The 12,307-nt window shown below is 38.0% G+C and overlaps 1 protein-coding gene across 7 annotated transcripts in view; it reads right to left on the reverse strand.

Annotated features, from left to right (window-relative positions):
• Positions 1 to 12,062, reverse strand: part of THOC2 (THO complex subunit 2) — a 105,706-nt gene extending 93,644 nt beyond the window's left edge. For all 7 annotated transcript variants that reach the window (XR_009500138.1, XM_059910088.1, XM_059910084.1 and 4 more), the window contains exon 1: positions 11,980 to 12,062. Coding sequence is in view for 6 of the 7 variants with exons in the window: in XM_059910088.1 (XP_059766071.1) it covers positions 11,980 to 12,050 (71 nt within the window). In the remaining variant the exon portion in view is untranslated. The remainder of the gene's footprint in view (positions 1 to 11,979) is intronic.
• Between the last annotated feature and the right edge of the window lie 245 nt (positions 12,063 to 12,307).

Below are 12,307 nucleotides of genomic sequence, written 5' to 3' on the forward strand. Positions count from 1 at the left end.
AGGAAAACACAAGACACTCTTTCACCATAGTCCCTCCTTCTGGCACAACACCACACAACTGGGAGGAAACTCCCAATTCCCAAATTCTCCCTGAGGAGGGAAAGAGAAGACTGGACTATGTATACATCTAACATTCTGACGGGGGGGTGGGGGGTGGGGGGGGGAGTGGGCAACAGCTTGGCAATCTCTCCCTCAAGGGAGAAAGAAGAGTGTCCAACAGCCCAGCCTTTGGGGAGGGGGGACTGCCTGAGAGACTGGTTTCTGTCTAGCCTGACTTAGGGCACTGATGGCACCCAGCATACTCTAGCTGCCTGGGAGCCACTAAGAACAAAAAGAGCTGGGTGGTGTGCTGCTGCTTCACAGGACCCATGGTACAACAGATGGACACCAGAGAATGCAAGAGAGTGCCGGTTTCTGGAAAAAGAGAAACTGGAAAATCCCTCTCATCTGCAATCTACACATGAGTCCAGAGAAGACATATCCAGAGAAAAAATTTGAGAGGCCCCCAGAATCTATAGCCAAGCTGATTGGTAAAGGCCTTTCCCTGTACTAAAGCAGTCCATAAAGACTGGGATAAGAGTGTTTTTTCAAATGCAAGGATACCAACACAAAATTACAAAGAATATAAAGAAACAGGTAAAATGGCCCAAAACAAGGAACAAAATTAGTCTCCAGAAACTGATCCTAAAGAATTGGAGTCATATGAATTATCTGACAAAGAATTTAAAATAACCATCATAAAAATGCTCAATGAGCTCAGGAAAATGATGCATGAACAAAATGAGAATTTTAACAGAAGGACAGAAAATTTTAAAAGAACCAAATTTTAGAGCTAAAGAATGTAACAACTAAACTGAAAAAGTCACTAGAGAGCATTATGGATAATTCAAGAGCATTATGGATAGTCATATACAAAAGAATGAAATTGGACACTTCTTACATCATACACAAAAATCAACTCAAAATAGATCAAATACATAAAAATAAGACCTGAAACTGTAAAACTCCTAGAAAAAAAACACAGGGGGAAAGCCTCACGACATTGGTCTTGGCAATGATTTCTTGGATATGACACCAAAAGCACAATGAAAGCAAAAACAGACAAGTGGGACATCAAACTAAAAATTGTGTGCAAAGAAACAATGAACAGAATGAAAAGGCAGGGGACTACCCTGGTGGGCCAGTGGTTAAGACTCCGTGCTTCCACTGCAGGGGGCACAGGTTCCATCCCTGGTCAAGGAACTAGGACCCTGCGTGCCGCACGGTACGGCCAAAAAAAAAAAAAAAAAAGAATGAAAAGGCAACCTACGAAATGGAAAAAAAAAATGTTTGCAAACCAGCCATGTATCTAATATCCAAAATATTTAAGAAGCGTCTACATCTCAATAGCAAAAAAAAAATCTGATTTAAAAATGAGCAAAGAATTTGAATAGACATTTTTCCAAAGAAGACATACCAATGGCCAATAGGTGTATGAAAAGATGCTCAACATCACTTATCATCAGAGAAATGCAAATCAAAACCACAATAAGGCATCACCTCACACTTGTAAGGGTGGTCATAATTAAAAAACCCCAAACAAACAAACAACAACAACAAATAAACCAGAAATGACATCTGATAAAGGACTATTATCCAAAATATACGAATAACTCTTAAAACTCAACGATAAGAAAACAAACAACCCAATTTAAAAATGAGCAAAGACCTTAACTGACACCTCATGAAAGAAGATACACAGATGGCAAATAAGCATATGAAAAGATGTTCCACATCATATATCATCAGGGACATGGAAATTTAAACAATGAGATACCACTACACACCCATCAGAATGGCCAAAATCTGGAACACTGCCAACGACAGATGCTGGTGAGGATGTGGTGTGGTGCAACGTAACTCTCAATCATCACTGGTGGGAATGAAAAATGGTACAGCCACACTGGAGCAGTTTGGTGGTTTCTTACAAAATTAAACATACTCTTACCTTACAATCCAGCAATCCCACTCTCCTTGATATTTACCAAAGGAGGTGAAAACTTATGTCCACACAAAAACCTGCACATGGATTTATAGCAGCTTTATTCATGACTGCCAAAACTTGGAAGCAACCAGGATATCCTTCAGTAGGTGAATGGATACATAAACTGGTACACTGACCCCATGGAATATTATTCAGCACTAAACAGAAATGAGCTATCAAGACATGAAAAGACATGGAGAAACCTTAAATGAACACTAATAAGTCAAAGAAGCCAATCTGAAAAAACTACATAGTATATGTTTCCAACTAAATGTCATTCTGGAAAAGGCAAAACTATGGAGACAGTAAAAAGTTCAATGGTTGCCAGGGGTTAGGGGGAAGCATGAATAGGCAGAGCACAGAGGATTTTTAGGGCAGTGAAAATACTCTGATACTATAATGATGGATACACATCGTTATACCTTTGTCCAAATGCATAGAATGTACAACACCAAGAGTGAACACAGAGGTAAACTTTGAATTTGGGGCAATTATGATGTATCAATGTAGGTTCATCAGTTGTTAACAAATTTAACACTCTGGTGGGGGATGTTGATATTGGGGAGGCTGTGCATGTGCGGGGGCCAGGGGGTAAGGGAAATTTCTGTACCTTCCTCTCAATTTTTCTGTGAACCTTAAAACACCTGTTTAAAAAAATTAATTCTTTAAAAACCAACAGAAAATAAGCGTTAGGGAGGATATGAAGAAACTGGAAACCCTGTGCACTGTTGGTGGGAATGTAAAATGGTAAACAGTATGGAAGTTCCTCAAAAAATTAAAAATAGAACTACCATACAATCTAGCAATCCCACTTCCAGGTATTTACTCATAAGAGTTGAAAAGAGGATATCAAAGAGGTATTTGCACTCCCATGTTCACTGCAGCATTATTCACAATAGCCAAGAGATAGAAACAACCTAAATGTCCATCAACAGATGAATACATAAAGAAAACATGGTGTATACATACAATGGAACATTACTCAGGCACAAAGAAATCCTGTCATGTACTACAACATGGATGAGTCCTGAAGATAGTAGGCTAAGTAAGTCAGTCACAGAAGGATAAATATGGCATGATTCCACTTAATATGAGGTATCTAAAGTAATCAAGCTCATAGAAGCAAAAAGTAGAATTTCGGTGGTTGCCAGGGGCTAGGGGGAAAGAGAAATGGGAACTTGCTGTTCAATGGGTATAAAACTTCAGTCATGCAAGATGAAAAAGATCTAAAGATCTGTTGTACTACACTGTGCTTATCGTTAACAATACTGTACTGTACACTTAAAAATGTGTTAAGATTTATCTGATGTTATGTGTTTGTATCTACAGTAAAGAAAATGCCCTTAATGAAGTAGTGAAAATTATTAATTTTAATAAATCCTAGCCCTGAGAACGTGCCTTTTTTAAAAATACGTATTTTTAATATTCTATGTGACAAATTGGAAAGTATACATAAAACATTTCTGTCACACACCAAAATATCATGGTTGTCTCCAGGAAAATCACCTATACGACTGTTTGTATTCTGAGTTGAACTAGCTGCTTTTTCACAGAACACCATTTTTACTTGAAAGAACTGACAAACTATGGTTATTCGGATTTGGGTCTTTGGCAGGCATTTTCTCAAAAATGAACCAAGAGAGCCAGTCACTTCAAGGAAAACAACTGAGAGTATTTGTTGCCAATGATAAAATGTAAGGTTTCAAACAAAAATTAGAATTTTGGAAAACTTTTATCTGGCACCACGGACTTGGCTAGTTCCCAATTCATAAAAACTTTCCTGATAAGTTCAGTGATGATACTAAAGAATGTGTTTTTTTTTTTATATTATACAATGTACTGTGTCAATATTTGGAAGTGCTGCATCATTCAGTGAACCAATATTTTCCAACTGACCAATGCATGATGTTGCAAAATAATGCATGGGTAAAAGACAGATTCCAAGTAAAAGAGAGAAAATTGGATTTCAATTTAACAAAGTACAAAAAGTACACTGATATGGTTTTGGATTTGGCATTGCAACAAACCATTAAGAAACTACCACCTGACAAATTTTGACATGATATCAAAGAATATCTACAATTATCTGAAAAGGCTACTAAAATTCTCCTCCTTTTGCCAACTATTTATGTGTGAGGCTGAACTTTCTTCATACACATCAACCACAACAATATATTGCAACCCCTACTTCACAGCACACATAAAAATCAACTCCAGTTAGGTAAGACTTAAAAAGGGAGAGCAAAATAATGTTTCCAGAAAATCATAGGATAAGTTCATTAACCTGAAAATGGAGAGAAACTAGTAAACCCAAAAAAGTACTAATCAGAAAGTAAAAGATTAATAAATTTAACTACATTAAAATGAACTTCTGCTCATCAAAAGTCACCACCATAAGAGTGGAAGTACAAGCCTAAGAATAACAAAAGATACTTGCCACACATACAATGTAACCCACAAAGGGGACAAATACAGACTATAGAAAGAACTCCTACAAATCAATGAAAGAAATGCAAACAATCCAACAGAAAAATGAGGAAAAGATATAAAGAGGCCTTTCACAATAAACCAGAAATCCAAATGACCAATAACACAGAAAAAGACTCCTATGCTACAAATGAACGCATATGCAAAACAGACTCACAGATATAGAAAACAAACCTGTAGTTACCAAAGGGGAGAGGGATGGGGGGCAAGGGGAGGGGGAGACAACTTAGGAGTATGGGATTAACAGATACAAACTAATACATATAAAATAGATAAGCAACAATGATATACTGTATAACGCAGGGAATTATAGCCATTGCCTCATAATAACCTATAAAGGAGTATAATCTGCAAAAATACTGAATCACTATGCTGTACACCCAAAACTAATATAATATTGTAAATAAACTACACTTCAATTTTAAAAATTGGGAAAAAATGCCTATGAAAATATGAGCCCCAAGAAAATAACATTAGATACATATTATATTGACCAAAATTTTACAGTCTGACAATATTAAATGTTAGCCAGGATGTGAAGGTGAACTCTCATACACTGCTGGTGGGAGTATATTTTGAAGTAGTTCGGCAGTATCTAGCAGAGCTAAAGTTAATCACAATCTAGAACCTAGCCACACATACAATGTATGTATTCTACAGTTCAGTATATATCCCACAAGAACACATGCTGTGTACACCAAGATACCTGTATAAGAATGGTTCTATTGGCACTGTTGGCAGCAGCCAAAAACTCAAAACAATAAAATTGTTCATCGGTAGCCTAAGAGATAAATTGTGGTATAGTTATACAATGGAGTATCTTTTAACTATGAAAATCAAAGAACTGCAAATACTTGCAAAAATATGAATGAATCCTAAAGACATAATGTTGAGCAAAAGCAGCCAGATACAATAGAATACACCCTCTATGATTCCATTTATATGAAATTCAAGAAGAACAAACTTAAACTTATTTGGGTAGCAAAACTGTAAATAAAAACTAGAGAAAGCCATAAATGTCAGTTACCACAGGGGAGACAAAGAGGGTGCAATCAGGAAGGGGGACTGTGTTGACTAGAGCTGGATACGAGTTACATGGGTGTGCATCTTACAGTGATTCTTTAAGCTCTACATTTAGATTTTATGCACTTTTCTGTATTTTTTTAATTTCACATTTCAGAAAAAGAAATATTCTTATTACAAGCTGTACAAAGCTCTAACGAAAAAGAAGAGAACCAATGAATGCATATGTTTCTCACTCTTTTATGTCTAGCAATGCTCTTTCCATAGTCAATAAAACAAGTAACTTTAAAACTTACAGAATATGCTTATATATCACATCTAAGGTGAAATATGATGCCACGTTACAATCATCCGCAGAGAGATTATCTACTTTGCCGATTATGCATGCCCTTGCAGTTCACCTCTCTGTGTCTTTTGATTATTTCAATACTTCATCATCAGAATGAGCAGGGTACGGTTCAATAAACTTTTCCCAGTCAACAATTCATTTGTAGGTCTCACAAAATTATTTTCAAAACCAAAGAATAAAAATACCTTGCCACTGGAGAACAATTACTAAATTAAATCTGCATAGTTTGAAAATCTCATTTAGTTATTAGTTTTTAACCAATTCCTATTAAAAGAACAAAAAAAAAATTTCAGAGAGCACCTTAGAAATGGTTAAATAAGCTGATTTAAGTTTGACCCCAAGCACTTTCATCTACTTCTCCTGAGAACCAGATAGGCCTTCCAATGTGTTAAGACAGTGGGTAAGCTTTTAATTTCTCAAAATAAGTTAAACCTACCACAAACTTATCTCAAATAAAAAAATCAATCTTCATTACATTAGGCAATACAAAAATATCTGCTTCAAGACTATCATCAGAGAATATAACCTAAAAATGTCTGACACCTAGCTCCTTTTTTGTTAAGAGTAAATATATAAGAAGGTGCATCAAGGCTGCTTCAATATTTGCTATAAAGTACTGAAACAATTCCCCCTTGTGGTTCTCACTGTCCCCAGAGGTTCGTTTCCCTTTAGAATGTAGTAGCAGGAAATACTGCATCTTTGACAGAAGAATGCAAGGGAAATCAAGTAACTCATCTTTCCCTTTGTACCCAGGCTACTAAAAAGCAAGGTCAAATATTCCTTCTTACAGTGAATGTGTTTGCTTGTTCACATTTTCAATAGCTTCATTTTCTATTTGTTTTAATAAGCTTAATGCAAATGTCTTTTGTTATAATCCTTCCAGTGGGGAGGGGGGAATGTCAGTGTTCCAAATCCCACTTAATCTAATGGTACAGTCATTGTTACATAATTTTTAAAAATCATTGAAATGTAATTTCATCTTGTCAGTCACAAGGCCACAAACATATTCATTAAAGGATGCAGATGATAATGTCATCATGAACTATTAATAAGCATCTCAAAGATTTGCTCAAATTGTGTAAGGAATCACTGATGGGTTATTATGATAAGGCTTGTATAGCAGATACTTTTATTTCCCTAGTATAAAACACTTCTGCCTTAGTTGTTGGAGGAAACTAAAAACAATCACTAAGAATTTTCCCCCAATCGGTAGATTTGTCCCGGCTCTTCCCCTAAGTAATTCACTAACAGAAGTATCCTTAAGTATCCTAAGTACCTGTTTCTGAATGTTGCATGTCTTACTACACCTCTTACACAGTTTTAGTTCTCTATCCTAAATTTTAAAGGGAGGAAAACAAAACTACCTCCAACAGTTGCCCATTTTAATGTGGTTTTTAAAATAATCAAATATTCTGCCTCGGTACAAATTCAAATGATTATTTTAGTCCTTTAATAACCTCCAAATAATTGAGTTTACCATTTTTTCCACTTTTATAACAGTTTGGTGCTACTGTGGAGATGCTATCTCAGGCCCCTGAGAACAAAGAATATACTTTCTGTCAAATATCTGTGAAACTTAAACTGAATGAAATGTCTTAAGTTCTTCCAAGAACTTAATGTTATTTTGCAAATACTCTTTAACATGAGTATTTGGCTTTCCATCTTACTTGGTCCTATTTTCCAGTAAAAAAAAAAGAAACACAACACAAGCCTGCACTACTTGATTATGTTCAACATCTCAAAGTTGGCTCTACATATAAAAAATTGATGTCAATCTGTGCTTCAATTAATTCTTAAAAACAAAACAACAGAAAAGGCTAAATTTTGTTAAGCAAGTGCTACCTCTGTTATCATTGATAGAAGAGAGACATAACCCACAAAAATGAATATTGGGACATGTAGTTTTATCTTGAAAGATGCATTTAAGAAAACGAAAATATGCACTTATGAGGAGGAAAGGGAACAGGAAATCTTAAAAAAGACAACAGAAGTTCCTGCACACAAGTACATTAATAGCACTCACTCTACCTTAATTAAAGAATAATTTAATTTTTCTAACAAACAAAGAAAGCAGTAGCCTGGAAAAATGTCCTGATACTGCTACAACATCTTCTGAAGAATGAATTTCTCTTACCAGGGAAATAAGACCAAGACTCATGAACACAGGTCAAATGAGAAAACAAATGCCAAATGAAAAGTAAGACATAAAGAAATGGTTTCAGATAAAGCTTCAGCTGAACTTAGAGCACCTTTTGAAGAAAAAAAAAAGACTTAAATACTAACACTAAAGTTTCTTAGAATGATTATTTGCTATAAACTCCCTCCTCCAACTTCCCTCCAAAAAATTCAGGACAGACAACATTTAATGAACATCCAAATGTACTTCCATAAGTTCTGGAATATGTCAAGTCATCTAGTAGCAGAAGAAGAAAAAGAATGGCAACCAAAACATTTGGCGATTAAATTTTAAAACTTTATTATAACTACCAATAATTAATAAGGTAACACCCAACAAAAATTTCTAATTGATGTATAATTTTTTTAAAGAAAGAATTAAGTTCTTCAAACAGACAAATAGATGATATTCAACAAATATAAGTATTTCAAAATTAAACTAAGTATTGACATGAGGCTAACATCTTCCGATTAAGAGCTTGGAATATAAATCCTCCATTAAGGTTGCTTGTGACACAAAGAAATGCTGAGCTCACTGTGTTAATCATGTCTACTAAAACCAAAATTCTCCCCTGGATCTACCAGTACATGCAAGTTTATTAGCTTAATCATGGCAAACCCTATGCTAATATGAAATCATCAAGAAACTAAAGCTCTAATTCCAAAATTAAAGTGATTAAATCCTTATCTTGCATATGCCGCAGAATTTCTAAGAGTTTGCATTAAGATGTGAAACTCTGAAGAGCAGATCTAAGTGTTACTGGAAAGGACAATTATGTTTTGGTAGTCCTCCTCTGTCCTTTTGCTATCTCTTGGAAAAGATCATTTTAAGAGTTCTGTAATTTACCATTAAAAACGTAATCAGTATCTCTGGAAACAATAGGTTAGCTAAGTATGTGATGGACCATTCAGATAGGCAAAATATAGTTTTTCTTTTCTCCCTAGTTACTTAACAAAATTTATTCTTCAAAGCCAAGACTTTCCATCTTGATAGACAGCTGCTTTTCATGAGGCACAATTAAGAATTTGCCCTCTCAAAGTTACAAATTATCCCATACGTTGCATATGTTCACTATGCTGCTGAAGTTGACTACAACTCCCAGAATACAGACTTACACTGCTAAGAAGAGACAGACAAGAAATGAACTAATACCTCATGAAACATATCATGCATTTTTTTTAAAAAGGTAACTTTCAGTCAAGTTAAAGCTCATCTGCTAATTTATCTCATTAAAAAGGAAAAATCCACCCAAGATATAATTTTAAATACTGGTCATATCTTAAAAGCCAAATATATAAATGGATTCATTAATAATTTGGTGGCACATTATTTTTTTTAACATTTCCAGTTGCTGGTTTGTATTTTAAGAAGCTGTTTTTCAGACAAAAGAAAGGATTTTTTGTAATATATTTATAATACCATTTTTTTCTAATAAAATGAAAATGCTAACTCTATCTTTAGCAAGATACAAAAATTCCAAAGTTAGACTATATGCAACAAAGTTTTCAAAGAGGGAAAAGAGGTCCAATAAATGAAGACTAAGCACTGGATGGTGATTTGTTTGACTATTTCATACAACTAACAACTATTTAAACTATTTCATTATTGTCACACAACTCTCTTCATGTAACAGAACAGAGTTATAAAACTGACTAAACTGATCTGGATCTACTATAGTTCAAACTACATTCCACAAGCCATGCAATAACTACATAAACATAAGTCCTAATAGCAGTTTTGAAGCAGCTCTTCAAACACAGAAATTATGATGGGTAGCATGGATCATGTAAATATACATAAAGTGAATCCAAAATTCCATTTTGACTAGGTATTTCGACCTCCTACATGACTTTTTCTCCAACCCCTGCCAGTCAGAAGCCAAGCAGAATTTCCTAGCCCGAATACCACTCATTCTAAGGTGGGAGTCATAGTAAAACTGTCAAAAACAGTTAGCTGGAAGGAAGAAGCTGAGCAATCTACAGATGACAGTCTCTAAATAACTAAGTTGGCTTTAAAAGTAAACAAAACAACAATGAACTGATTTATCCGTTTTGGGGGGTTATCCTAATCTAATATAGATGAAAATGATGGTTTGCTTTGGTAACTTCCCATCCTGCCTTCCCTGCACACAAGAGACTTAATAGCTATTTGTTAACTAGCACGTACAAGGATTTGGAAAATGTTCCTAACAGTTAAAAATGAATGCTTATCAAACAGACTTCTCTGTCAGTTAACAAAATAAGCTCTCTAAGTATATGCTAGAAAGGCTATGGGGGGTGGGGGGAGGACGGGGACGGGAGGGTTGAACCAAAAGAAACGTGAGACAGTCCCCACTCTTCAAGGGTCTCTCAATTCGTTAGAGTACAAGAGTATACATGAAAGAGTCAGACTAATTAATTGCTAATCTGAGTGGTACAGACTTTAAGTGCAAGAGCTGTCCAAAGAAGTTTAAATATCTAAAGACTGGAATAATAATATTACTTTTAATAGCTATCACTTGAGTACTTACTATAAGGCAAGTGCTTTACAGGCGTTATTTAGTCTTCACAACAATGCTTTGAGTACTTATTATTCCCAATTTACTCAAGGGGAAACGGTCAAAGTGGTTAAGGAACTTACCCAAGGTCACTCGGCTAGTTAAGTGGCTAAAACTGCCGCTTACCCAGGCAATCCAATGCTAGCGCTCACACTAAGACTTCATAAAGCAGTGCGAGCGCGGCAGGGGGGTGGGGAGGGCCATATAGGCTGGCGCTATTGCACGCGCAAGATCGGGCAACGCATTCCCCGCGTGCCGTTCCAAGTAACGAAGTTTCAAAGATCCGTATCTTTCGCACCAGTAACCGTAAACTGACTACGGGGGTCGGCGCGCGACCACGGCAAAAACGGCTAACAGGAGTTAATCTCATACAGGGCTGAGCTTTAACTAATAAAGCGATTCAGAGAAAGAAATTCGCAATAAGTTATTTGTTTTAAAATCTGGGGTTTGTTCCGCCGCTTAAACGAATTTTCCCCCCAAGACAGGGAGAGCTGAAATTCGGGGCAAGGAAACCGCGGTTATGGCAAATTACTGTTTTCTGTATTACTGAAAGAAAAAAAAAAAAAAAACCCAAGTTTTGGGACTACAGGAAACGCGTTATTCTAGGTACACGAGAACCTTGGAGAGTTGCCAAAATTAGTTACAGTCTCAGGACAAAATGGGGTTTAGGAAACATTTAATGACGAAAGTTGATTCCAACCCGAAAAGGCTCTCTAAGGTGAAAAGACGGCGCAAAGAAATGCCGGTAGGTCTTCGGGGAAAGCGGCAATCCTTGCTACACTTCGCCCACGGGCAGCGGCGCCGGGCGAGGCCGGGACAGTCCGAGAGACCGCTCCCGGGGAGGACGAGAGGTGCCAAGCGGGGTTCTTCCCAACGCCCCGGGCTTCGCGGCGGCGGGCGGAGAGGAGGGGAGGGAGTCCGGGACGGTTCGGACTTCGGGCAGAGGAGGCGCCGGGCTCCAAACTGCGGAGTCGAACGGGTGCAGAGTAAAGAAATGGGACAGACTGAAAGTCCGAACCCTCCCGGCGCGGCCCCGTAAAGAGAAAGGAGCCAAGTGAGCTCAAGCGAAGAGGGGGACAAAAAGACACGGAACGAAAGCGCAGGGACCCGTAGGAACAAAACGGGAGTTCTGCTAAGAGGCTAAAGAAAGACAAGCTCCGGCGGGCAGCGGGGCTTTCTGGGAAGTCGGGGAAGGCAGGAGGTTGGCGGCGATTACCAGCACCTCTCCTCCCCGAGTTCAAAACTCCTAGCCAACCATCCACACCCGCCACCGGGATGGGGGAGGGGACACCTCTTCCCCCCCACCATCTCCCCTCAGATATGAGAGCAAGGCTGACGCCCGAGCCCAGCCCGGCCGTGCGCCCGCCTCCAGCCCGGACACTCACAATTCGCCTCTCCCTGATTTCTCCCAGTTCTTTATCCACTCTACGGGAACCACGACAGCTGCGTCCGCCATCTTCCCCACACTAGTAGCAGAAGCCCGGATGTGTAGCACGCGAGCGAGGGGTCAAAGGGGAGCACCGCCCACGGGGAATGCCGGGAGTCGCGAGTTCGGTTTTCGATTTCCCGCCCCACTTTCCACCCCACCCTGCGGAAGCCCGAGGCCCTGTCGCCAACCAAGTGGCTGGGACCCGTGGGTCCCGTCGCAGAGTGACTACACCGCCCGACCCCTCTGCAAACCTTGCCCCCCCTTCCCTTTAGAACAGGAAAAAT

Source organism: Balaenoptera ricei, chromosome X (assembly GCF_028023285.1).
Source record: "Balaenoptera ricei isolate mBalRic1 chromosome X, mBalRic1.hap2, whole genome shotgun sequence".
Taxonomy (NCBI): domain Eukaryota; kingdom Metazoa; phylum Chordata; class Mammalia; order Artiodactyla; family Balaenopteridae; genus Balaenoptera; species Balaenoptera ricei.